The 26,502-nt window shown below is 36.6% G+C and overlaps 1 protein-coding gene across 1 annotated transcript in view; it reads right to left on the reverse strand.

Annotated features, from left to right (window-relative positions):
* Nucleotides 1-22,349: 22,349 nt before the first annotated feature.
* LOC122222016 (protein unc-13 homolog C-like) overlaps nucleotides 22,350-26,502 on the reverse strand; it is a 117,982-nt gene continuing 113,829 nt past the window's right edge. Inside the window, exon 2 of the mRNA XM_042941972.1 lies at nucleotides 22,350-22,411. Coding sequence (XP_042797906.1) covers nucleotides 22,389-22,411 — 23 coding nt within the window. The 3' untranslated portion in view covers nucleotides 22,350-22,388. The remainder of the gene's footprint in view (nucleotides 22,412-26,502) is intronic.

Raw genomic sequence — 26,502 nt, forward strand, 5'->3', positions numbered from 1 at the left:
ACCTTCTTCCATCAACTCTGTTTTCTATTGTTAAGTCCCTTATGGTTCATTTCCCTCATTTTTTGTCTTTCCATATGTACTTATTTTTTAAGCGTATTTATTCTGAGAGAGACAGAGAGAACATGAGTGGGGGAAGGGCAGAGAGAGAGGAGAGACAGAATCCCAAGCAGGTTCCCCACTGTCAGCATGAAGCTTGACTCAGGGCTCAATCTCACAAGGCACGAGATCAAGACCTAGGCCAAAATCAAATGACTAAGCCACCCAGGTGCCCCTGTTTTGTTTGTTAAATTCCACATGAGTGAAATCATAAGATATTTGTCTTTCTCTGACTTATTACACTTACTGTAATACACTCTAGCTCCATCCACATAATTGGCAAATGCCAAGATTTCATTCTTTTTATAGCTGAGTAATATTCCAGTGTACATATATACTACATCTTCTTTATCCATTCATTAGTTGGTGGACATTTGGGCTCTCTCCATTGTTTGGATCTTGTTAATAAATTTCCTTTTAAATAACTTTTTAATTTGTCCTACTCATTTAGAGAGAAACAGAGACAGTGCAAACTAGGGAGGGTCAGAGAGAAAGAGAGAGAGAGAGAGAGAGAGAGAGAGAGAGAGAGAGAGAGAGAGAGAGAGAGAGAATGAGAATGAGAATGAGAATGAATGAATCCCAGGCAGGCTGACAGAGTCAGTGTAGAGCCGGATATGGAGCTCTAACTCACAAAACCATGAGATCATGACCTGAGCTGAAATCAAGAGTCAGAAGCTTAATCAACTGAACCACTCAGATAGCCTGCCTATTGTTGATAATGCTGTTATAAACATGAGGGTGCATGTACCCCTTTCAGTGAGTATTTTTGTATTGCTTGGGTAAATACATAGTTGTGCAATTGCTGGATCATACGGGAGTTCTATTTGTAACTTTTTGAGTAACTTCCATACTGCTTTCCAGAGTGCACCAGTTTGCATTCCCACCAACAGTGTAGGACAGTTCCCCTTTCTCCATATACTCATCAACATCTGTTGTTCCCTGTGTTAGATTTGTCATTCTGACGGTCAGGTGGATCTCATTGTAGTTTTGAATTGTTTCCCTGATAATGAATGATACTGAGCCTCTTTTTATATTCCTGTTAGCTATCTGGATGTCTTCTTTGGAGAAGTGTCTATCCATGTCTTCTGCCCATTTCTTCACTGGATTATTTTTGTGGTATTGAATTTGATAAGTTCTTTATAGATTTTGGATACTAACCCTTTATCAGACATGTCATTTGCAAGTATCTTCTCCCATTCTGTAGGCTTTTAGTTTTGTTCATTGTTTTCTTCACTGTGCACAAGCTTTCTATCTTGATGAGGTCTCAGTTCACATTTGCTTTTGTTGCCCTTGCCTACACTGACGTATCTAGTAATAAGTTATTACTGTTGAGATCAAAGAGGCTGCTGCCTATTTTCTCCTCAAGGTTTTGATGGGTTCCTGTGTCACATTTAGGTCATTCATCCATTTTGATTTTATTTTTGTGTATGGTGTAAAACAGTGGTTCCACTTTCATTCTTTCTGCATGTTGCTGTCCAGTTTTCAGCCCAGTCTCCAACATCATTTGTTCAAGAGACTGTCTTTTTTCCACTGGATATTCTTCCCTGCTTTGTTGAAGATGAGTTGGCCATATAGTTATAGGTCCATTTCTGGGTTTTCTATTCTGTTCCATTGATCTATGTATCTATTTTTGTGCCAGTACCATACTATCTTAATGAAATTACAACGTAATATAGCTTGAAGTCTGGAATCGTGTTGCCTCCAGCTTTGCTTTTCTTTTTCAGGATTCCTTTGGCTATTCAGGGTCTCCTGTGGTTCCACACAAATTTTAGGATTGTTTGTTCTAGCTCTGTTTAAAATATTACTGGTATTTTGAAAGGGATTGAGGTAAGTGTGTAGATCACTTGGGGTAGTATAGACATTTTAAAAATGTTTATTCTTCAAATCTATGATCAATGTTGATTGCCTAGGCTCTTGCTGTGTCGCAAGATTTATTCATGTCCTTCAAATGTTTGGCTTGGCAATTTATTCCATATGCACATATTTTATTTATTTTCTCTTAAATTTCCAATTTAAACCTAGAACAATACTTTCTGAATTTCTTAATGTTTTGGCACTCTCACTGTTGTTGAATTTAATAGACATGTTGAGGTTATAGTATTCAAGAACTACCTCAAAAATAGCTAAGCACAGAAAGCAAGCCATAGCCTGAGCTGCCCAAGAGCAAAATGTGAACAAAAATTCTATTTGATGTTAATGGGCAGTGACATACTTTTGCTGTACAGTATATGCAAGATGGAAGTTGAAAACTCTTGAACAAAGAAGCATCTGTACTGTTTTATTAATTATATATTAATTGTATATGTTGTGTGTGTGTGTATATATATATACACACACACAACGTTGTGTATACATACCTATATGTATACACACACATACATATATATACACATACACACACACTCACACACAATGTTTGTGTATGAGACAGAGAATGTGTGCATACATGAGAGGGGGAGAGCGGAGGGGGAGAGAGAGTAGTGCAGGGGAGAGACAATCCCAAGCAGGCTCTGTGCTGTCAGCACAGAGCCCATGCAGGGCTCAGTCTTGAGTCATGAGATTTTCACCTGAGCCAAAATGAAGTCGGATGCTTAACCAACTGAGCCACCCAGGCACCCCTTGTTTTGTATTAATAAGATTTTTAACAAGAATGTGATTATGTTTAGTGTGTAATTTATAAATTATTTGCTCTTAAATGTGTAACAATAGGGGTGCCAGGGTGGCTTAGTCGGTTGAGTGTCCGGCTTCATCTTGGGTCATGATCTCACGGTCTGTGAGTTCGAGGCCCACATCGGGCCCTCTGCTGATGGCTCAGAGCCTGGAGCCTGCTTTGGATTCTGTGTCCCTCTCTCACTCTGCTCCTCCCCCGCTCATTCTCTCTCTCTCTCTCTCTCTCTCAAGAATAAATAAAATTTTTTAAAAAAATTTTAAATGTGTAACAATTATATGCATATATTTAGAATATTTCTGGAGGCATGTACAAAAAATAAACAGGAACTATGTGCCAGCTACTACTATTGTTTATCCCACTTTCTCACTTTAATTCTCACTGTATCAGGTGATTACCATCTTATAGATGAAGCAATTGAAGGGTAAACATTAAGTCCAAGGCCACACAGTGAATAAATGATAGACTGAAAACAGTAACAGATGTTCCAGAAGATGCAAAGTGCTCTAACAGTAAGGTTTAAAGATGATTTAGACCCATTGGGAAAAAAAAAGAAAAACAAAAAAACCTAGAGATAGAGGGTGTTAATTTCCTATTGGTCGCTATAACAAAGTACCACAAATGTAGTGGCTTAAGATGTGAAGCTTATTATCATCACATTCTGGTAAGAAGTCCCAAAACAAAGGCATCAGCAGAGCTTTGTTCCTACTGGTGGCCTTAGGGGAGAATCCATTTCTTTGCCTTTTCCAGATTCTAGGGGCTAAAGTCGTCTGCATTCCTTAGTTTGGGGCCCCTTTTGTTGCATCACTCAGACCTCTGCTGCTGTCCATCATCACATCTCTTTCTGTAACCCTTCTACTTTTCTTGTAAAAAAAAATATTATAATTATGCAATTATGGATAACCCAGAATAATCTCCCCATTTAAGGATCATGTCTACGGTGTTCCTTTTGCCAAATGGAGTAATATATTCACAGATTTCAGGAATTAAGATGTGGAGGTTATTTGTAGGGCTATTATTCTATCACAGAGAGAAAGAAAGAAGAAAATCCAAAAATGTGGCATAATTTTATGTTACCTAGAGATCTCTTCTCTCACCTGTTCAGGGAACATAGGTTGGAAAGTTGAAATCAAACTCAATGATGTGGATTGTTCAACGTATGCTTTCTTTAGATTTTCTCCTCATGCTTTATCTAGTTGGATTTGAAAAGGGATTATTTAGGCAATTATTTTAAACTCAGAGTAGAATTTAAAACACTGCTGTGTAAAAGATTAGAGAGTCAGTGAATTAAGTGGAAACTGAAAAACCTATCAAACATAATGTAAACTTGTCTGATTTAGATGCAACGGAAAGACGTGGGGGAAGATTCCTGAGTCCACAGATCTCAAGAGATCTTTCTCACTAATAGCCAGGGAAACGTCAGCTTTGTGGAACTGGTCTAAAAGGTCAGAGGACATGATGAGAGAAATTGATATAAAAGCAGGACTCTGGTTTTGACAAAAAGACCCTTAATAAGATAGTGAAGGTGGTAAAATATGACAAAATGTTTTAAAGGGAGAGAGGTTTTGAAATATCCTTACTAGGGTATCTTCTAGCATGGGGCCACAATAGTTCAAATATCTCTGATTGCAAAGGCTGGCCCAGGTGATCTGTCTTTTGGTTTGTTCATCCATTAGTTCATAATAGCAGATGCCAAGGTAGTTGGGTCCCTAAATTATGCAACTACAGGGGATAAGGCCTACAATGAACAAAACAGAAATGGATGCATGTCTACCTTTCTAACGAAATTATCAAGTATTATAGCTAAGCCCTTATCTGGGAGCACCTTAGTCCATAGGTTGTAATCATAGCAGATTACATGAGGGGGAAAAAAAATAAAACACATCTTTAACAGTAGACATTTCTCATTCTCTCTCTGTCTCTCTTACACACACAGATTCACATGTAACACCATGACTCTATCAAATGTCATTTCCTAATAACTCGAGGGCAAGGCAGAATGGAAATGAGAATTTTAGATGACCAACATAAAATCTGTTTTTCAACAAAATCACAAATCCATCTATGGCATGGACATGGAGCTGCTTGGAAAAAACAATTTGCTTGCTAATTTACAAAAGGCTTACTGTATCTAGTATAAAACAAAACATAAAAATACCAAAACAAAGGAAAGCTTTGAACTTCTAAAAATATTGAGGTGTTTATTCCCATTGTAAGAAAAATTGTGGCAGTGTCATTAATTCTCCCAGTTCTCTAAATATTAATAATCAAATCAGTCCACTCAGTCTTTCTGGACAAAACCGATGGCCTCAAAAGGCCTTGTGCCACTGTCCAGCCAGGTGTGTGTGCCAGGTAGCAAATCATGGCTTTATGACCAAGGCTAGCTTACACCTCCATCCTGTGCCCAAATTGACCAGCTTATTTTTATTATTCAACTTATAGAATGATACTGAGATTAAATATAGACCAAACAACTATTTATAACAACCCACTGAGGGTGGACCAGATGAGCTCTTTAATTGTGGGGCTGTCCTGTTACCCTCAATGGCTTTTCTTAGCCCATCTCAGACTGATGCATCATAGTCCAATCTAACTGTGCAGATGTGGGGAGTTTTCACATTGAAAAAGGATTTCCACTGATGTGAACACTTAAATTCTTATAAAAATATAATTTTATCTTTAAAATCTATTCAAAAACTACCAGAGATATAACTAATGAGGCATATTTGAAAATATGGAATTATTAATGACCAGCTTGTAATGAGCATTTTCTGTGAGCTATACATTGTATGAAATGTTTACCTATGTTGACTCATTTAGTAAAAGAGAATGAGATAAAAATGGGACTTATTCCCCGATACTGGTGAAAAATAGTTTTACAGAAATTAGGTAACTTGCCCATGGTTACACTGATAAGAAACTATTTAGCTAAAATTGAAACCTAGACATCAGAATCTTATACCAGATGTAAAGTTCAGGATTCTCACTGTTCAATCAAAAAATAAGATGAATGACTCTCTATCTTTGTAAGTTAGTCTTGAAACACAAATAAGTGTAAGTCAATGATATCCAGGAGTGATCATCAGCTTATCACAGTTTTTAAGACCCAAGAAAGTGCCATAAATCTTTGCCACTTGATACACGGGAAAAAGAAGTTGTACTCACGGTTACGAGGGTTTTTCAACATCCTTTTTTCTTGGCATTTAATCTAAGTTTCTGTAGTCTTGCTTTCCATCTAGCTAGCACTTCCATGGAATTGAATCTCAAAGCTCTACCAGTGTTAAACTGTCACCTAAGGTCTAGCTCCTCACTCCTACTGGTCCACCCAATATTTCTGTTTAACCATCCATTTTATATTTTCTCCAAGCTGAAGATGCTTAAAGCTAAAGGTATCGATTACTCTGAGAAAGTAGTCTCTATGATATCTTTTTATCAATATTACAAAAGTCTTTTAATTGTCTGATATCTAGAATATATTATATATAACTCCTATCTGATTTTATATAAAAATATTTTTAACTTGCTGTTCAGATGCCTCCTCTGGCTCCTGATTCCTTAAAACTGGCAGGACAAATTATGCAAATGATTTAATAGCCAAAGCACGAGGAAGGTATACATGGCTCTTCTGCATCCAGTATCATTTGGATACTTTCTCCAGTGCACCACTGCCACAATGGTGAGTCAACATATTCTTTGGATATTTGGAGTTATAAAAGTAGGTTAGAAAACACAAACCAAAACCCCATGCTTCTTAGCTGATATTTAAGGTCCTTCTCAACCTAGCAGTTTCCTATCTTCAAAATCCTTAATGTCCCATAAAAATCCCTTGTGAACCTTATTCATCTACCACACTCAATCACTAATTTCCACGTCCAAGTCATTACCCACGCCCATAGAACCTTAAATAATAAGAAATCATTTATGTTTACTTTGGCTTCAAGACCACCTAGTTTTTCTTTCCTGCTTCCTATGGTTCCCCCTAACTCACACGGCTGTCTTATCCCATCAATGATCTTCTTACATGATCAATATAACGTGCACAAGGAGAGAGATGGTCTCATGCTTCTGCATCCTCTAATTAGAATGACCCATTGAATAAACAGTGCCTTTGGACCTCCAGTGCACTCAGTAAATGTGTCGATTTCACTTTGAAATTTTACAGTTCTGCTCCTTTAGTTTTCCCTTCTCTATTCATATATATGAATGTATATATTCATATACGTTCATATATTCATAAATATTCATATATATTCATATATGTTCATATATATTTATGTATACATGAATATATATTCATTTATATTCATACATATATGTGTGTGTGTGTGTGTGTGTTTACTGTGTTCATTCTGCCTGGACCAGTGGTTTCAATAGAATTTGGATACTAGAGAAACTTGGGAATTATTATATCAGAATATTTATTAGCTAGATAATTATACTGTAGGCAGCTCAATAGTGAGCGTGAAATAGCTGAAATATAAGTAAGTCACACTTCCGTTAGGGAGATGTCTAATGGTGAGTTGCAGGAAACGTCAAGTTTCTAAGCAGTAATAAATAAGACCTGTTTTCAACTTTGACTCCAAGAAGTTGGCCCTTCTGGCCAACATAGTGAAATAAACCCCGCCCATGCCCCAGCTTGCAATAATAGAAGACGACGACTTATCTCAGTTGAGACAAATATCTAGCTAATAAAAGCAGACAATTACACTGCAAGACACAGTGAAAGGTAAGTCTGTCAGTATTTGCTATGTCTTCACTCAAACATCAATTTTTTTTAATGAGACAGACCTGAATTCTATTTACTGTAACTTCCTCAAAGGAGTAATAGAACAGATTTCTGTTCTACCCAAGTTTCTCCTCACTGTTGAAATAAAAAAAAAAAAAAATGGGCTCCTAGGTCCCTCTCTTCCATGTTAATTTGTCTTTCTGGAGATGGGTTCTACTTTGGTTTCTCAAGATATGTTTTCAAGAGGCAAATAATCAAGTCTAATGAAATATGCCAAGTAGGAAACTGGTATAAAGAATTACTTTTCGGGGCGCCTGGGTGGCGCAGTCGGTTAAGCGTCCGACTTCAGCCAGGTCATGATCTCGCGGTCTGTGAGTTCAAGCCCCGCGTCAGGCTCTGGGCTGATGGCCCAGAGCCTGGAGCCTGTTTCCGATTCTGTGTCTCCCTCTCTCTCTGCCCCTCCCCCATTCATGCTCTCTCTCTGTCCCAAAAATAAATAAAAAACGTTGAAAAAAAAATTTAAAAAAAAAATTACTTTTCCGAGCTTGATTCTAAGCATTTTCTAAGGCAGAAGCCCAGAAAAGTAGAGCTACAGAGATGAGGTATACTGCCTAATTTTTTTAATGTTTGTTTATTTTTGACAGAGAGAGAGAGAGAGAGAGAGAGCGGGCATGAGCAGGAGAGGGCCAGAGAGATAGGGAGACAGAATCTGAAGCAGCATCCAAGCTCTGAGCTGTCAGCACAGAGCCCAATGCGGGGCTCAAACCCACAAACCTCGAGATGATGACCTGAGCCGAAGTTGGATGCTTAACTGACTGAGCCATCCAGGCACCCCTTATACTGCCTAATTTAAATCTTTAACCAAGAGCATACTGTGAGCTACATGATGATAGGTGTGCTACTCATCCCAGAGAAACTCTCTCGTTGCCAACTGGGGCACTAGAGTCCCCCAGTTCCCGTCAGGTGGCCAACTAATCCTGGTGTGCTCAGGACTCTCCCAGGTTTAGCATGTGAAACCCCAGGTTTCCTGTGAAACCCCTCGGTCACAGGAAAGCCTACCACTGGCCACCAAGAGCAAAGTTTTATTTTCTATACTGTATCATAATACACTTACTTTTATGTGTGCTAAGTCCAAGAGCTGAGAGCTATGAGCTAATTATGATCATAATCCATATTTGAAATGAGACATTATGTTTCACAGGTTAAATGACTTGTCCAAGTTCACCCAGCTAATATATTATAGAGTTGACTTAAAACTTAGCCTTCTAATTCCAAATTATCTGTATTTGCCATTATAACACGTGATTTGTCTGTCTTCTTCAGACATTATATAGAATATTCTGCTGCTTAGGTCCCACTGACCAAGTGGAATAAGTGAAGATATCGTCTGTCCTCACTTCGTGTTTTGTCTCTAGTTTGTGTCCTGTGAATTGTTTGCACCCAGTTGGCAAGGGAGAATTTCAAAACTATTTCCCAAAGAAACAGCTCAACTTAGCTTTTTGTTTCTCCTTAAAAGTTAGTCATACGGCACAATACAAATACACACACTCAGAGACGCGCGTGTGCGCACACACACACACACCAGAATTCCTTTCCCCTGATGTTCAAGTTCTCACAACTGAATTTGAATTGACATGTCAGGTTCTTTGTTCCCTTATGATAAAGCTTCTCACAAGAACTCCACTGTCCTTCCTGAATTCTGCGGCCCATCAATTTCATGACTGCTAACCCAGCCATCCATAAAATAGGTCTTGATCTAAACTCCAATTGTGATACTGTCCAAGTACTCTCTTCAGATTCTGTATCAATCGGAGGCATATACACAGGAGAGAGTTTTCACAGACCTCAGGACATAGAACAAATCAGAGTCTCCACCCTGACCCAGATAGGAAACTGTTATGTGCTAATCCAAGGTTTTATTCACTAGATAGCTTTGGTACTTCCCACACTTGATAAAAATAAATTCATCTTATTGTTATGCTTTGGGAATTTTCTGAAACATCAGTTTTTGTAGTTGTCACTATGACTCTGAAACCACCAAGTCAAGGATTGTTTCCTGAAAGGATCTTTGTATGTAAAGATTATGTGGCAGATGGTATCATCTTGCGTGAAAAAAAAATCGATTCAGATCGTTCCCAGCAGTGATGGCTTTTACCAATCTCATGCTTTGGCCTTTCCTACCTGCAACCTTAGAAACTGAACATCAAGATAATGAGCAAGAGTTACAGTGATGTTTATCATGGTTGACAGAGTTATGCAGAAGTACTCAATGCAAAAGAGATGTCTGCTATGCCTGAGTGCACTTGCTCATGGACACTAATGTCTTTCTAAAAATTAAGTTTCTCGTACTTTTGGCAGATGACTCTACTCTAGTTAATGAAAAGTACTATCTTTTGAAAATGAATTCACAGCTTCTTCCTTCTTATTGTCATGATCCAGTAGTTATTGTTCAACTGCTATGTTCCTCAGCACCTGAGTCATTTTCACAAGATGCAGGTATTCAAAATTATAGACGTATCATTCAAAAGGTTAATATATTTAATATCTTTAGTCAGGCATTCAAAGTTTCAGCTTACTTGTCTAAATATACCTTCCGTTTCTCCCCTAACATACTGACACATTATTCTCCAACATAGTTTCTTGCCTGTGACACTATTCAAGTTTTTAAACTGCTTCCTGCTTTTACATAACAATGTATCAAAATTCTACCCAAACTTCAAATTTCAATTCAATGTCATCTCCTCCATAAAGTCTGCCTTGGTAATTCCAAATCAGAAATCTCTTCCTCTCTTACGTTTCCACAGCACTCCATCCACTAGAAAGTAAATCACCCTGTGCTGCAGCTGAGATAACTGGGTAAATAGCAGAAATAAGATTCTGATGCTTTCATAGCAGTTGATTTTTTTTTTATTATTCCAAGTACAGAGGATGTCACATTATAAGTACAGGTAAATATATGAACTATCAGTCTATGTTCTTCAAATTATGAGTAACAGGTAATTTTGAAGTGCATTTCATTGTAGGTACACGTGGGTATGGTTGATCATAAAAAATGGCCTCGGTTCTCATTCCTCCAATTAAGAGTCAGGGTCTATGTCCATGTTCCTTGAATATGGATTTATGAATTGTTTTGAACAATAAAATGTAGCTAAAATGATGGTTGTCAGTTATCGCCTTGGCTTCAAGTGGTCTTGTAAGCTTCTAGTTGTTTCCCTTAGAATCTTGTTTCTGCCTTATGAAGAAACTTGGTCTGTTCAGCTAGACAGTGAGTAGCACATAGTCCAATTCCCTCTGTTGCCCAGACAGTAGCCAAACACCCACAGACATGTGAGAAGTAGCCCCTATCCAGCGGACCATACATGTGTTAAGCGAAGGCAGACAAGATCTGTGGATTCATTGTTTTAAGTCACTGAGTTTAGGATGGTTTGTTACACAGCAATATCTACCTGATACAGTGATCTCATTGGGATATAACATTAGTTTGATATGTAATAGAATCTTCAGATTGGAAGAAGCTTTAAAGAATCACACATCTGATATGTAAATTTCCTTTGCAACATTTCAAACAAGTAATCACTCAAGCTATTTAAATAGCTCTAGAAATGGGGAACTTAGTTTTCACAAAGAAAGATCTTACCTTGCAAATTTCTCCTCATATTGAGCGCAAGTCTGCCTAGTGTATTTTGCCCCATGGAAAGCTCAGGACAATTTAATACCCCTTCCACACCTACTTTCTTAAATATTTGACAGCCTGTAACATACTTTTACCTAAACCTTCTCTTTTCCAGATTCAGCAAACCCAAAATATTTGGTGTTTTTTCCTATGGTACGATTCAGGACCCTTCTTCAATCTGCTTATTTGGCTTTGTTTGATCTTTCTCTTTTGTCTACATCTGTTAAATTATTGTTCCCTGACCCAAGTCCAGAGGTCCTGAGAGGTAGCAGGATTCTATACACAGCAGAACTTCTGGTCCTACTATCTTACCTCTGTAAGGCTGCTTTCCTTGTCCAACTATCACCAGAATCTTATGTGATTCATCACCAGATGCAATGAATATTGTGAATCTTTTCATGTGTTGACATTAAACATCATTTTCCTTTCTTCTACAAACTCTAAAACTTCCATTTATCCATAATTGTGTTAGGGTAGTTCAGAAACGTTCCAGTTTTTTTTTTCTTTCAGACACGTGGTGGAATTGCACCTCAACCTTCCCTTTAAACATGGTTATTTGCTCTGTCCATTGCAATATAAGCAGAAGGGAGGCAGGTCACATCTGTACGTTAAGTCTTAAGAGTTTGACCCCTGTTTGTCACATTCTCATTTCTCTGCAGTGCAACCATGAAAGCATGCATTGAAACAAACCTCTACCAGCCTAGTACATCCAGCAGCTATAAAGAGAAAAGTGTCTCCTCCTCCCCTGTATTTATAGGCATTGAAAATGTAGAATGGGTGAGAAATAAACCTTTATTTAATTAATACACAGAGATTTGGTAGATGTTACTATATCATAACTGAGCTTATCCTGGTTGGTACAGTACTTATATTTCTGGTTAGATTCAGATGTTTGTGGTATACTAAGATCTTTTGGGTATTAATTGCATCATCTTAATACACTAGTTATTTTGCCCAGCCTTATGTTACCTTGAAAGCCTACAATGAGATCCTTTATATTTCTATCTTGTTTAATTAAAAGTAATCTGTCTACAGGCAATTCCTGAAGCACTCCATAAGAGCTTCCCTGGATACAAAATTATTTACAAATTATCATACTTTGGGTCTAATCGTTAAACCCATTATTAAGTCATCTAGGTGGTATTATTTTAGCGTATATTCAGAAAATCCTTAGCAAATGCCTTTCTAGGATCTAGGTAGAAATATATCTACAACACTTAGTTGATATACCTACTGAAAAGTCTTTTAATACCAATACACAATGACACATTGAATTGAAAACAAAATATGTTATTCCAAAGAACTAAACCAGAAACAAGCATAATTTATTTGCAAATTACATCAATTTGGCCAAATGGTGAAGCATCCAGGCTATGGAGCCAAGTAGATAGACACAGTTCAACCCTCAGCTCTAAAACTTAGCTACTGATGGGGGCGCCTGGGTGGCTCAGTCAGTTAAGCGTCCGACTTCAGCTCAGGTCACGATCTCGCGGTCCGTGAGTTCGAGCCCCGCGTCGGGCTCTGGGCCGACGGCTCAGAGCCTGGAGCCTGCTTCCGATTCTGTGTCCCCCTCTCTCTCTGCCCCTCCCCCGTTCATGCTCTGTCTCTCTCTGTCTCAAAAATAAATAAACGTTAAAAAAAATTAAAAAAAAAAAACTTAGCTACTGATGGACTTTCACCATATGTCAATGTCTCTAAGCCTCATCATTTACTATGCATGAAAAATGGAACAACTGTAACATTTAGTTTACAAGGTTGTGATAAGTATTACAGGAGGTAATGCACAAGAAACCTTAGATGCAGGCCTGTTATATTGTAACATTTCAAAAGGTATTATTTATTATGTTTTTATAATCATTATGAATTTAAGATAGTATCCTATTTTTTAAATAACATTGACAATGTTTCTTTTTACCTCTCTACTTTGTACTGTTTCTAAATGCTAAGGAAAACTATGATTTGCCTGAAAGGCTCAATCAGTTAAGCATCCGACTTCAACTCAGGTCATGATCTCAGCCAGGCTCTGTGTTGACAGCTTGGAACCTAGAGCCTGCTTCAGATTCTGTATCTCCCTGTCTCTCTGACCCTCCCCTGCTTGTGCCAGCACTCACTCGCTCTCTCTCAAAAATAAACATTAAAAAAAAAAAGGAGACTGAAAAACAGTAACTGAGCATTATGGCATGGTTCTGACAGCAAGCTATTATTTAATAAAGCATTGTAGATTAAACAAACTTGTTATTTTTTCTTTGTAATTTTTTAATGTTTGTTTATTTTGGAGAGAGAGAGCAAGAGTGAGAGATACAGAGATAGCAAGCAAGTGAGAGCACACAAGTCGGGGAGGGAAACAGAGAGAGAGAGAGATACAGTATCCAAAGCAGGCTCCAGGCTCCAAGCTGTCAGCACTGAGCCCGACACGGAGCTCAAACTCACGAACCATGAGATCATGACCTGAGTCATGATCATTTATCAAAAGTAAATGAATTAAGTAAAAACATACTCAATATATTCTTTATTGGGAAATACAATAATCAAGCTCAGTGCTTCTCTTTTCCTAAGGTGCTTTATATATGTTAGATACACTCAATAGCCATATCAATTACATTTTGGAAAGAACCAGCAGGTTTAGGAACCATGATGTTCATTATAATTTTCATCTCATCTAGTAGGGTTATTTTCAATTTTTTTTTTAACTAAAAATGGTGATTTTCTAACACAAGGGATTATTCTCAATATAACAGATATTTTCCATAGTTACTGAACTGGCACTCTTTTAAGACTGACTACTTGAATATTATCTTTATAAAGGATCTCCGTGATTTTAATTTGCTACTCCTCAAACACATAAAATATCTGGAAGGCATTCAAGAATTAAAGTTGGTTCTGTATGGTGTATCCCTAAAGACTTATTGGTTTTCTAATAAACTTAAGCCAAGCCAGAGACTTTGAAGTCATAATTAAAGATTTGTTTTAAAGAACAGGAAATTAATAACATGTAAATGTTCAATAAGCAAATTGAACACAGAGAAGGCTTCAGAAAAATGTGCTTTTACAAAGCCTTCCCTTCCCCCCAACAAATTTGCTCTCCTCTAGTTTAACTAGGAATTTTATTTTTCTGAGACTGGACTGTCCTCAGTAGCTGCTATATTACATTGAAGGATCCTCACATGATGTTTAGAATCCAAAGAAAGTATGGCAAACAATGGCTTGAGACATGTTTTTTCGAGGTGCAGCTCAGAATAGTGACAGAAATCTTTGATAAGAATCACGAAGATGAGAAGACAGAAGTAGCACCATATCTAAGCTTATGTTGGATGCCTTAATTGTTCCAGCTGAGCAAACATGTGGCCTCAGGAGCTGAGAGTAGAACACAACTTCTATCACTCAATTTGGTATTCCTTTAAAGTGCATCTCAAATACTATGAAGTTCACGATCTCAGAAACTAAGGAAAGGCACAGACTCCTTGTTGGGTGTATTTTCAACTGGCGGTCACTTAAAGATAAAAGGAAAATCAGGCCATTTCTGAGAAGCCAACCAGGGCTGTGCACAACTACATAAGGCTCCAGTGCAATGAACTAGCTAAAGAAAAGTTGTCAGAGTTCATGGTGGCTGTGGTTTCCTTCTCTGAAATGAAGACATTATCTGTATCTTGGATTGATACACAAGAGGGGTCATATGTGTACTCTAAATCTAAAACATACCCCTATCTTTAAGAGTAAGAATAGCCTTGTGGCACCTGGGTGGCTCAGTTGATTAAGCATCGTAATTCAGCTCAGGTTCATCTCAGGATTCATGTGTCTGAGCTCTGTGTCGGGTTCTCTGCTGCCAGTGAGGGGTCTGCTTCAGGTCCTCTGTCTCCCTTTTTCTCTGCCCATCCCCTGCTCATTCTCTCTCTCTCTCTCTCTCAAAAATAAATTAAAAGCATTAAAAATGTTTAAAGAATAAGGGGGACTTATACAATGAGTAAAATTTGTGGTTGTCCTTGTCTGCAACTGAGGATGATCCTGAGGTATTCTTTTATTATTGTTATTCTTAAATATTAAATAGTGAAAGTAAAAATGGATTTGGAAAAATTTTTTTATGTAAAGCCATTTAAGCACATAAAAAGGCTTCTATGATGATACAAATCAGGTTTCTTGTAGGTGTGTAAAGATGGAAGAATCTGTTCAACAATCTCATTGGGGATTGGGAGTAGGGGGTCTTATACAGTATCCCTGGATTGACTGTGTCTAATACTCAAATGTCCTTTCTGTTTTGCAGTCTATTACTAAGTAAGATAGAATGTTAAGGCACAAACTCAGTCCTGAATAGGAGATGATGAAAAAGCTGTCAATTTCTAACTCTGTCAACTATAAGCTATTAGTTGTTTGAGCTTAACAGCTTCATTTTCTTAATCCTTTCATTGAGTACTACAAATTCTCTGCTACTGTGTAGGAAAACTAATATTCCTAAAGAAAATGACTGATTTAGATTGTAGATCCATAGATCCCATGTCCAGGTATATGTTCCATGGTTCCCAAAGGGTCCTTGGTTGTGGTCCTGGGGTCTCATAGGTCTACACATTGAAAGAGTCAGCCTAGCACCTGGTTTCTGTGGCTGATGTCAAAATGTACTCTATTGACCACATGATTTTCTAAATGGATAAAAGATCAACAGAAAAGATGCTTCCTGAGTAATTTACAGGAAGCATTCCTGGAAGCATGCAGCTGACCCTGAACTAGAGAACTTATTGCTGGTAGTAGGCCAAAATTAGATAAGGAATTTTTGGGAGAGAAGCAGAGGGAGAAGATGGCATAGGAAGCCAATGCCAGCTTAGCAATCAATTCTTAACACAAGAGTTTTCAAAAGTTGGTGGTCTTATTGCTGCCACCTTTCTCAATTAAGAGGCTCTTTATCTAGGCCAACCCTTTGTATTAAAGATATAAAGTGTTTGCAGGAGGACTGTAGGCAGAGTGCTGAGGTCTAGTGGGCCTGGTACCATCAAGGGTCTATGAAAGGGCTGAGACTTACCCTAGCCTCACAGTAGATTCTTTTCTGGCTGATATAACTATCCTGTGACTTGAGTGCATCTGACATCAGCTAAAAGATGCCAGGTTTTATTCAACCTTTAATGGATTAAGCAAGACAACTCCTTTTATTACTTTTATAAAGAGCAAGGTGATTCAATTATTAATTACAAAAGGTGTCTTTCTTGAAGTAATAATGGAACTGATTAAAGGGAAATTTTAATACACTGTGAATTTATATCTAGGGTATTCTAAAGTGCTAGGGTTTTCAGATGGGAGAATAAAAAGGTAAATTTTATGTCTAAGCATGAATAGAGTAATATTTTTATGGATTCATTCAACACAACCTTCACATGTTTCTCCCAAGTAGAGAAACAAGGATTCAAGATCAAAAGCAAATTGGCCTCTGATCAATTGGGGTTAAAACTAGTGTGAGAAAAGATCCTTGATTTTGTTTTGCCTGTAGGGATTTAGAAACACTGAGTTGGTGGTGGGGGGGGGGGGGGGGGGTGGATCCAGCTGTTTTTAATACTCCCACTACTTTTCATATATGTCTCATCATGAATCCATAATTGTTTTAGAATTTTTTTCCTAAAATGCAGCAGACCTGGAATCTTTTATGAAAGAATTCTAACCAACTTATTGAAGAAACTGACAATCTAAAACAATATTAATTTATGAGTGAGGTCCTCATATGGTCAAGGCACTATCAGAAGCTTTAGGGAGGAAAACCTAAGTGAAAAACACCAACTCTATGTCTTTAACGAGTTTAAAATCTGATTGAAAGATACATGTTTTGTTAATTTATGAAATTAAATTCTTATGTACCATGGGAGTGACACAAATAGGAACAAAAAAGGGAGACTAAGAATTCCTTATTATAAAGAAATAGAAATCAAGAAGAAATAGAAATCAAGATATTCAAAGCCATGAAGAAAGATCCATACTCTACACTGCAGAAATAAGGAGCCATTAAACATATTTAAGTAGAAAGGACTGTGCTTTAAGAAGATTAATCTTTAACAGTGTATAGATTGAACTTAATGTAGAGCAATTAATGAAGGAAGATCAGTTTGTATTCACCTAGGTAAAAGGTATTGAGGATCAAAACTAGATTAATGGCAATATGAATTTAAAAGTTGCAAAAATTATGAGCATGATGATTTGAATTGCTATTCAATAATGAATTAAGAATGCAGACCTGACTCATCTGATAGCTCTTATAACAATTAATATGCTCTAATCCAAATTTATTTTTTCCTAAATCTATAGTGAACTCCTTCTGCACTGATGCCCTTGGAGGGAAAGGAACTCTTACATAAAAACAACTATCTGCAGAGTAAAAGAAAGACAAAGGCTCCCATTTCCCTGCAAAGAGTAACCTGCCACTGTTATTGAGCCAAACTTATGTGGAGCCTGTCATTTTCTTAATACTTTGCAAACACGGTTCAAAGCAGGCAAGAATATTTGTGTAGCATGAACCACTGACCCAAGGAAGGGATTATAGAAATAGAAACAGAAATTTTCTAGGTTTAGGAGAATTTGTGATCCTTTCTTTGCAAAATAAGGAAGTTAACTGAGGAAATAAGGGCAAATCTCATTTATAGACTAGATGGGAAATAAATCAAATTCTCAGCCACCCAAGAGGAGACTTCTCCTATTAGAAAAGATTAATTAAGAGCCTCTAGAGACTAAGAACAACCTTAGCTTCCATCTTAAATAATTTTAGGCACTGACCAAACATGAAGGTCAAGACTAAGAGTGGGAAATAGTTCATGAGGACAGCATATGGCCTCTCCAACTTTAGGGAGAAATACAAAAGCAATGTCAGAAGTATGACAAATATCAAGAGTATATTAAACCAACTGTATCCACATCTTGTACAACCTAACTCATGTCAGATTTTTTAACAATAACAAAAATCACTATTTTAATCAAGGTAAGTTTAAAAGCAAAGAAATTATTCAGAACATTGGCTGATAATTGCTTGCGCATACTCACCACATTATTCATTCATGGCAATAATTGAACTACCTTCAAAATCTCAGCAAGTATTGTTATACATGCACATGTACCCCCCCCCACACACACACACACAAATACACATACAACTTTTTTTCTTCAATTGTACCTCTTGGAGAGTGACGTCAAAATGGAAGTTTGTCTTTTTCTATTTGGCCATCTCTTAGTATCCTACATTTCAACAATCTCTTTTTCTCACCTCTCTCGAGATCAACTATTTCCTGCCAAGTTTCAATAATCCTGGTAGTGGTTTCCAAGTCATCACCAGATTCCTAGAGTTTGGAAAGGTAGCTATAGTGTGGTTCAGAACCATAACAGGGAATAAACCGTCCTTTACAAACTTTTGAGGAACTTTCATGAGAGCTATCCTGCAGAAAATTTGGTTAACTAGAGAAGAAAACAAACAAAGAAGATCAGAATCTCCCCTCCCAAACTGTCTTTCCCCTCATTCTCACCACTGTTTTATGGACTCTGGTGCAGACAGTTTAGTACCTTAAGACTAAAAAGATAATATATAAAAGCTTTGCAATGCTCATCTTGCAAACAATGTAACTGTGACTACCAAAGTCCAGTGAACGGTGAACTTAAGTTTTATGCAACCATAAAACCAAAGGAGTATAATTCTAATTTTAAAAAGTGATTTATATTTGGAGAAGGTACTTGTTTGATTTCATTCACTATCATTTATTAAAGTACTTTCATCAATATGACTTATCAAAGCTGAGTAGCCATGGACATGAGTCACACAAAATTCCTCAGGGTAGATCTTCTGAGAAAAGTGTAGTTGGATGACCGCCTTCAGCCACCACACTTCCAGAATCCACTAAAGCATTCATCCCAAGGCCACACTCACCAAGCTGATCCAAACCAATGACTGGACATGGTGGAGATAATAAGTCTGCACATGGGTAACATATGCACAACGTGGGACTCTTCTAACAGTGTATCTTTTATCTCAGACTCCCTATTGGTCTGGCACTTTTTTTGTAGCCTCATTTGTCAGTTTAAAGCTTTTTATGCCCAATTATTCCTTCCCCATCTCCTCTCACAGAAGTCAGACCCATGTCATGGTCCAAAGGCTTTTTTCATGTACTCTTGCTGTCTCTGCACTTTAACTGGGAGGTGTTTCTCCCCCTAAAAGCTCTTGTACTTCTAACATCTTGAGGTGTGCTTCTAGTATGACTCTTAGTGTACATGTATGAAAAAAGTTAACAAATTCTTTTAAAATCACTGAGATAAGTAAACTGTTAAATTTAACACCATCACCGAAACATGCATTTTTCCAGATTTCTCTTTTCCTTTCTTCTGGATCGTTTCTCTCTCTCTCTCTCAATTCTTTTGCCAGAGCCTGTCTATATTTTATTTTGACTAAGATAGGTAAAATGGAGTCAAGTTTGCCATGTATTTTCTAGGAACATTGACATGAGATGTACAGAGAGATAAACAGAGATCAGAGCAGCAGGTTAACAATAATCTGGTTTCAGTGCATACATCATTCCTTCATTAGCACCTGAGAAAGGGGAGGGAAGGATCAATGCGGTTTGGCTCTAAACTGGTTAGGAATGTTGAAAGTACAAGAGTGAGGGATGGAGAATTATCATGAAGCAGGGACTCCATTCTGAAAGTTAGCTCTCATCTGTTTTCCAGGACAAAAGAAGTTGTAATATTTATAATAATTGTAGTAATGTTTCATTCTACAAAAAGTGTATTTTAAAATATTTATAGAATAAGTAAAATAAGTAAATCCTGTTAAAAGAGATTGTCATTGAAGGCCATACTTAAATGTACTCTTTGGGTTCTTCAAGAGGAAATAAGCATTCAGATAATGGCAGATTCTCTTGATTACTGAAAATTATCACCCCTTTCCCTTATCATCATAACACTAAAATCCTTTGGGAACTCTTTGAAAAGAAATTTCTGGAAAAATGAAATGGAAGGGAATTCAAAATGCCAAGATAATCTGTTTTAGGTAACCATTTACACAGCTTGCACTTAGAACCAGGGTTTAGATTAACTGTTGCTTTGACATTGATAAAACTCCATATTCAGCAATGAGTTAGGAAAGCAAGATGTTATCAAGTATTGGATGCCACAAGCAAGGAGGAGTTACAGAAACTCTAGATCAAATAGTCGGATAAGTCTCCAAGATCATGATATACATGATTTTGTAATCAAATTGGAATTCATCTTAATTATTTTCTAAGATAAACTTTCATTTTGCTAAGTTATCACTTTCTAGTAAACTTAAAGAGTCCATATGTGTGGGGTAGGGGAGAGAAAGTCATCCATTTATTACTTAAATTTTCTAAGAATCATCCATAGTGATCTTTCATTGCAGCTGGTTTCCTAATGCATTTAAACCATTGTGACATTGCAATAGGGATGTGAGTAGTTCTTCACATATTTAAAGAACATTGAAGAGTTTATACACATAAAATTAAGTAATTAAGATATTACTTATTATTTGACAAACATCAGACTTTTGAAAAAAATCCAACTATATGTGATATATGTTATTTTTCAGGAGCTCCATATTTAAAATTTTAAATTTTACATGTTTAATTTAAATCAAGTAACATGTGGATATACTTAAAGAGTGAAAGTATTATGAAACCTAACCATAAAACTATTTCTTTGCCTGAAAAACCTTAATACATGTATCGAAAATTTGCTTATATTTCTATCATACATACATATGTTCGTGTATTCTTTACTATTAATTTAGAGAGAAAGAAAGAAAGAGAGAGAGAGAATGAGTAAGTGCAGGGGAGGGGTAGAGAGAGATGGAGGGAAAGAATCCCAAGCATGCTCTACAGTGTCAGCACAGAGCCTGATGGGGCTCAATTCCACAACCCTGGGATCATGACCTGAGCTGAAATCAAGAGTAGGACAATTAACTGAGCCACCCAGGTGCCCCATGGGGCACACACATATGTTCACACATACACACATATGTTCAAAGGTCAAAACTTTTAAAATGAATCTATCTTTCTATATGTCTATACTGTGCATAAGCTTTGGTCAATAATTTCACTTAAAAATCTAATGTATTTGCTGTTGTGTCATTTGCAATACTGGAACCTAGAAATATTCTTGAAAATCTATTAACAGAAGATGAATAAATAGTCTAGTAATGTTTTGAAATATTTGCATCACTTAGAAATAATGAAGTGGAAAGTTTTCCAAGACATGCTTTTATATGGAAAAGAGAAAAGCAGGGGGAAGAACCCCAAGTTGCAGAGGCAGAATAGCCTATTAAATAAGGTCACAGATTCTAAAACTAGACTAGCTGGGTTTGGATACTCATTTTGCCGCTCAGTAGCTGTATGGAGGGAAACGATTTTTACAATTGTTTCATAAAACAATTCCCTAATCTGTATGATGGTCAAATTAGTACTTACCTCACAGGGCCATCTTAAGGATCAGATCAGTCATTATATAGGAAAGAATTGTAACAATAATTGCTAAAATGTCATGACTAAATTAGTGTTTATTTCTATGTAGAATGGCTTAGTTTATGTTGCATGTACAGAGATACACAAACTTACTTATTCTATAGGAACATAAACATGTATGCAAGAATCAGAAAAATGCCTGTGAACCTACATGCCAAACTGATAGCAATGTGTAGCCATAGGCATTAAAGAAGATCCTTTGTTTTTTGAGTATTTTACATGCAAAATACAATGCATACATTATTTTGTGATTAAATCTTAAATATTTCCATCCAACCATGAAGTAACTTTAAAAAGTAATAAAGTTTACATTCATCTACTTATTGACATATTCATGCACATTTCATTAACTGCAAACAAGCAGATCAAAATATAGTCTTAATTGTATTACTGTAAACTCATTTACATAAAATTTTGTGTTTATATTTGTGTATAGAGTGATAACATTAATAGCTAATCCATTTAGGTCATTTTGACCTTCTTTATATATAGACACATTTAAGTATAATTACATATATGCACACACATCTACCCATTAAAAACAAACTATAAAAGCTACCTTTTTGTGAAACAAGAAAACAATAGTAAAGCTAGTTAATTACACCATCATGCAACAGCCTGCATTCAATATGCTTATGGCAAGAGCACAGCCAAGTACCATTGATAAATGGAATGAATTAAGGAGATTATGAATGTACTCACCCACCAATCGCCTGGACTCCAGAGAGTTTGGCAGCCTCCAAATCATTGCCACTTACTATTCGAGCCTTAAATGAAAAACAAGAGAAACACAAAAGAGAAAGAAACATTTAGCATACTATAGCTGCACACACATGAATTTGGGACACGCGTCAACTGCACTAGACATGTAACACCTAGTATGACAGATGCTAAGCAGGGTCAGCTCCAAGTCAAAGCTACTATGTTTTTGTGAGTGGAGGTTTTGAAATTAGCTGTCAGCATTTCAACAAAAGCACTGGCACAGTCCAGGAAAACATATTACTAATACTCTTTGCCCTTAAAACTTGCTATGTGCAGTGAACATGAATCAGTCAGGGAGATCATGATTAGCCAGACTTGAGAACAGATGCTGAGTTTGACCGTAGCAGACCCCTAGGTTGGCAAGTATAAGCTAAGTAAGCGCAGCTGGCAAGGTGTAACCTCTTCATAAATGCAACATATTGGGGGCACACTTAAAGGACAACCAAAGGATGGAAAGCTGGGATAACATGCACATTTCACAACTAAAACAGAGGAACCAAAATAGGTCTAATATGTCACAAACAAACATGTACAAAAGACAATATCCCTCAGGAGAGAAGAAAAAGTATGATTTAAAACCTTTTCATCCACAGAACTGCTATCTGAAAGAGAATCAGGAAAAGAAGGAATAAATGTTAGACAGAGTACTTTAAGAAATCATTTAAACATATACATGAACAAAGTGTTACTATTTTACATTGTTTAAAACCATAAACAAAACAGAATTGCAAGGCTGAACCCGGAGGGAAAAAGGATAGTTCATCCTCTTATTTGAAAGAGCTGAAAAATGTGCCCGAATGCTTGAAAAGTATCGAAGAGTGATTACAGGATTTAATGAGACAATGTGTCATATAGAGAAAAGAACGCTGTTGAATCAGAAGTCTTCAGAAGTGCTCTGCCACTTACTAAGCACATTGGGCAAACTACCAAATTCTCTGGAGTCTAGAGTCTAGACCCAACTCTGCAAAAAGTCATGAATTACTTTGCCTATTGGCCTACAAATAATGTTCAATCAATTGAGATCAAAATATGTGAATGTCAACCTCAGATGACTACATAAATTAATTAGGTCTTAGTAAAGGATTATTTATTTATGGCTTGTCATAGAGCTCAAGAGTTAACAGATATACTCCACTTTGCAAATAAAAGAACTGATGCCCAAAGCAGTTAACTGACATGATTAAGATTACAAAGCGAGTCAATGGCAGAAGTGGGACACAAATCGAGGGCTCCTGACCCCCTATCTGCTGCCCTTTAAATCCCATGTTCCAGGTAAATTGAACAAAACAGAGAGGGGTGGATGGGCCACAGTTCTCCAGTGCAATTTAAGAGACATCGAAGGGTCAGCATTCCTCTTGGGCCCAAGGAGACGAACAATGGACTCTTTCTGTTTTTAACTCAAGTCTGAGTCTGCCAGGGTCATCATGGAATGGTCCATTTCTATCTCACACAGTAATATTGCTCTTAAACTTATTAATTTTTGCTTATTAGCATGAAGCAAGAACTTCTCAACAAATACAAGTTGGCAGAAATCTAGAGCTAGAATGTCCTTGGGGTTCATGTAGTCAAAACCTTTCTTTTTTATGGATGAGCCCCAGCAATATAAAGATTTATCTAGGTCATGTAGCTCATTGACAACTTTTATTGATAAAAATCTGAAATGCATTTGTTTTCTTGACTAATTACGTATGGCTTGATTATTGTAACTATTTGTGTGCAGTATTTTAGATATTTCACAAACCTCAGAGTTAGATCTTTGACTATAAAACAAGATAACAGCACAAGTAGTAAAAAACCCATCTTATGAATAGCCATCAACATTTTAAGATACTGCATACAATATAGAAAATTCAGCATTAAGTAAAAATAATATACCATATCCATGGAAATTGTCACAAGCATAATTTTAAATCATAGAATAACTAATTTAATATGAGATATCAACTGGTCAGAAAATATACATCTACATTTCAATAAGTACCAAAAAGTTCTGTCATAAAATTTCAAAAAATTTTAAACATAAATCATATTGGAATGAATCTTATTTGAATTTAATACATTAAAAAAATTTATTTCCAAAGACATAATCTTAAGTGTGAAATATTAGGTCATTCCCATTATCATTAAAAGAAAAAGAAAAATGTCCACAACCATCATTTTAACTTATTTCTTGAAATTCTGATCAATATTAAAAGCAGACCAATTTAAGCAAAATTAAACAATGTAAATGTTATAAGGCAGGACACAAAGTTGTTACTTTCAGGCATTATAATTTTAAACCCAAAAGACAAATCACCTGGAAAACTATTAACAGGTAGCAAAGTGAAGCAAACAGGTAGCAAACTAAAACAGGTAGCAAAGTGAACATTTAACCAACACGTAAACAAAAATAAGTTATTTTCTACAAACTCCCAGTAATTAGCTTGATAAATAATGACATGAGATCTGATTTCAAATACTCATAACTTTGACATTGTCTCCTATTAATAATGGACTTGTACATCAACCATTCCACTGAGTCATGGTAATATTAGAGTCATCAATTATTCTTCAGCTGTTAAATCTAATACATTTCAACTTTTTCATTCATTCTTCAGTGTTTCATTCACTCCTTCATTGAATACATATTTTTATTAATTACCAACAAACCTTTTTTGCTCACTCCTACTCCTTTCTTGTCCACCTGCCATACTATCCCCTTTGAAATCTTTCTAAATACAGATAAAATCACATCACTTCCCTTCCCTCATTAAACCCACCAATGTTACACAATGCCCAAACCAGAGAAAACAGATATACATCTACTGCAGGCTCATGAGTCCTCATTCACATACTGCACTTTGGCCACAATTAAATTCCTGTCACTTCATCTTTATGCCATGCTCTTTTAAATCTGTGTGCCTTTGTATGTTCCGTTTCCTTCCCTTACGACAGGTGCTTCACCTAGCTGTCTGTCAGCCTCCAAAACTCACTTAAAGCTTAACACTCTTTCCTGGAAAATTGTAACATATCAAGGATCCATGGCTGTGTGAATGAGCACTGCATGCTGCCCTCCTCCTGGCTAACCCTTATCTTTTGTCAGTTTCCTTATCAGCAATCCTAATAGATACAAGTTCCTTGATTTTATCTATTTTTAACCTTCTGTTTTTGTTTCTACTACTTTCTGAAATATAGTAGACACCAATAAATGTTTGCTGAAAATTGAGTGAACAACCTTAAAAAAACTACAATACATTATAGAAGTACCTAAAACTCCAAATAAAATTTATTTCATCTTCCTGGATAGAGAAAAGATAAATTCTTTTATAACAGATTTATAAGATATTATAGTTAAAATCCTAACAGCAAGTTGTTATAGAATTAATATTTCAAGTACGGGGGTGCCTAAGTGACTCGGTTAAGTGTCTGACTCTTGATTTTGGCTCAGGGAGCGTGGAGCCTGCTTAAAATTCTCTATTTCCCTCTGCCTCTCACCCCACTCATTGGCACACATGTGTGTGCACCCTCTCCCATCTCTCTCTCTCTCTCTCTCAAAAAAAAAAAAAGTATTTCAAGTATAACTGGATTAATAAGTCAAAATACTTAAGACTTTTTAAAAGGATAATTAAGAGGAAAATCGGTAAGAATATTAAAGATCTATACTAATTAAAGCATTATTGTCCTGGCAAAATAGATGAAGAAGTTCAACAAAATTAGCTAAGTAACAAACCCTTGTACCTAAGAGTTCAACAAATAAGGAAGGATGGATTGTTATCAAAGGCAAAGAGACATACTGGTCAATAAATGACACTTAGAACATAGGTCAAATATCTGTATTATTTATTTATATCCTTATCTTACACATAGCCCATGAAGTTACAGATATATTAAATAAGTAAATAAGTAAAACTGGAAAAGAATATTAACTAACCCTAGGAATGAGAAGATACATTTACAGTTAGAGGCTTTGTTATGCCTATTTAGTGTTTTTGTATGTAAAAACAAAAAGAGGGGTTCCTGGGTGGCTTGGTCAGTTAAGCATCTGACTGGATCTTGATTTTGGCTCCACTCATGATCTCATGGTTCGTGAGATCAAACCCCACATGGGGCTCTATGC

The sequence above is a fragment of the Panthera leo genome, chromosome B3, assembly GCF_018350215.1.
Source record: "Panthera leo isolate Ple1 chromosome B3, P.leo_Ple1_pat1.1, whole genome shotgun sequence".
Lineage (NCBI taxonomy): Eukaryota > Metazoa > Chordata > Mammalia > Carnivora > Felidae > Panthera > Panthera leo.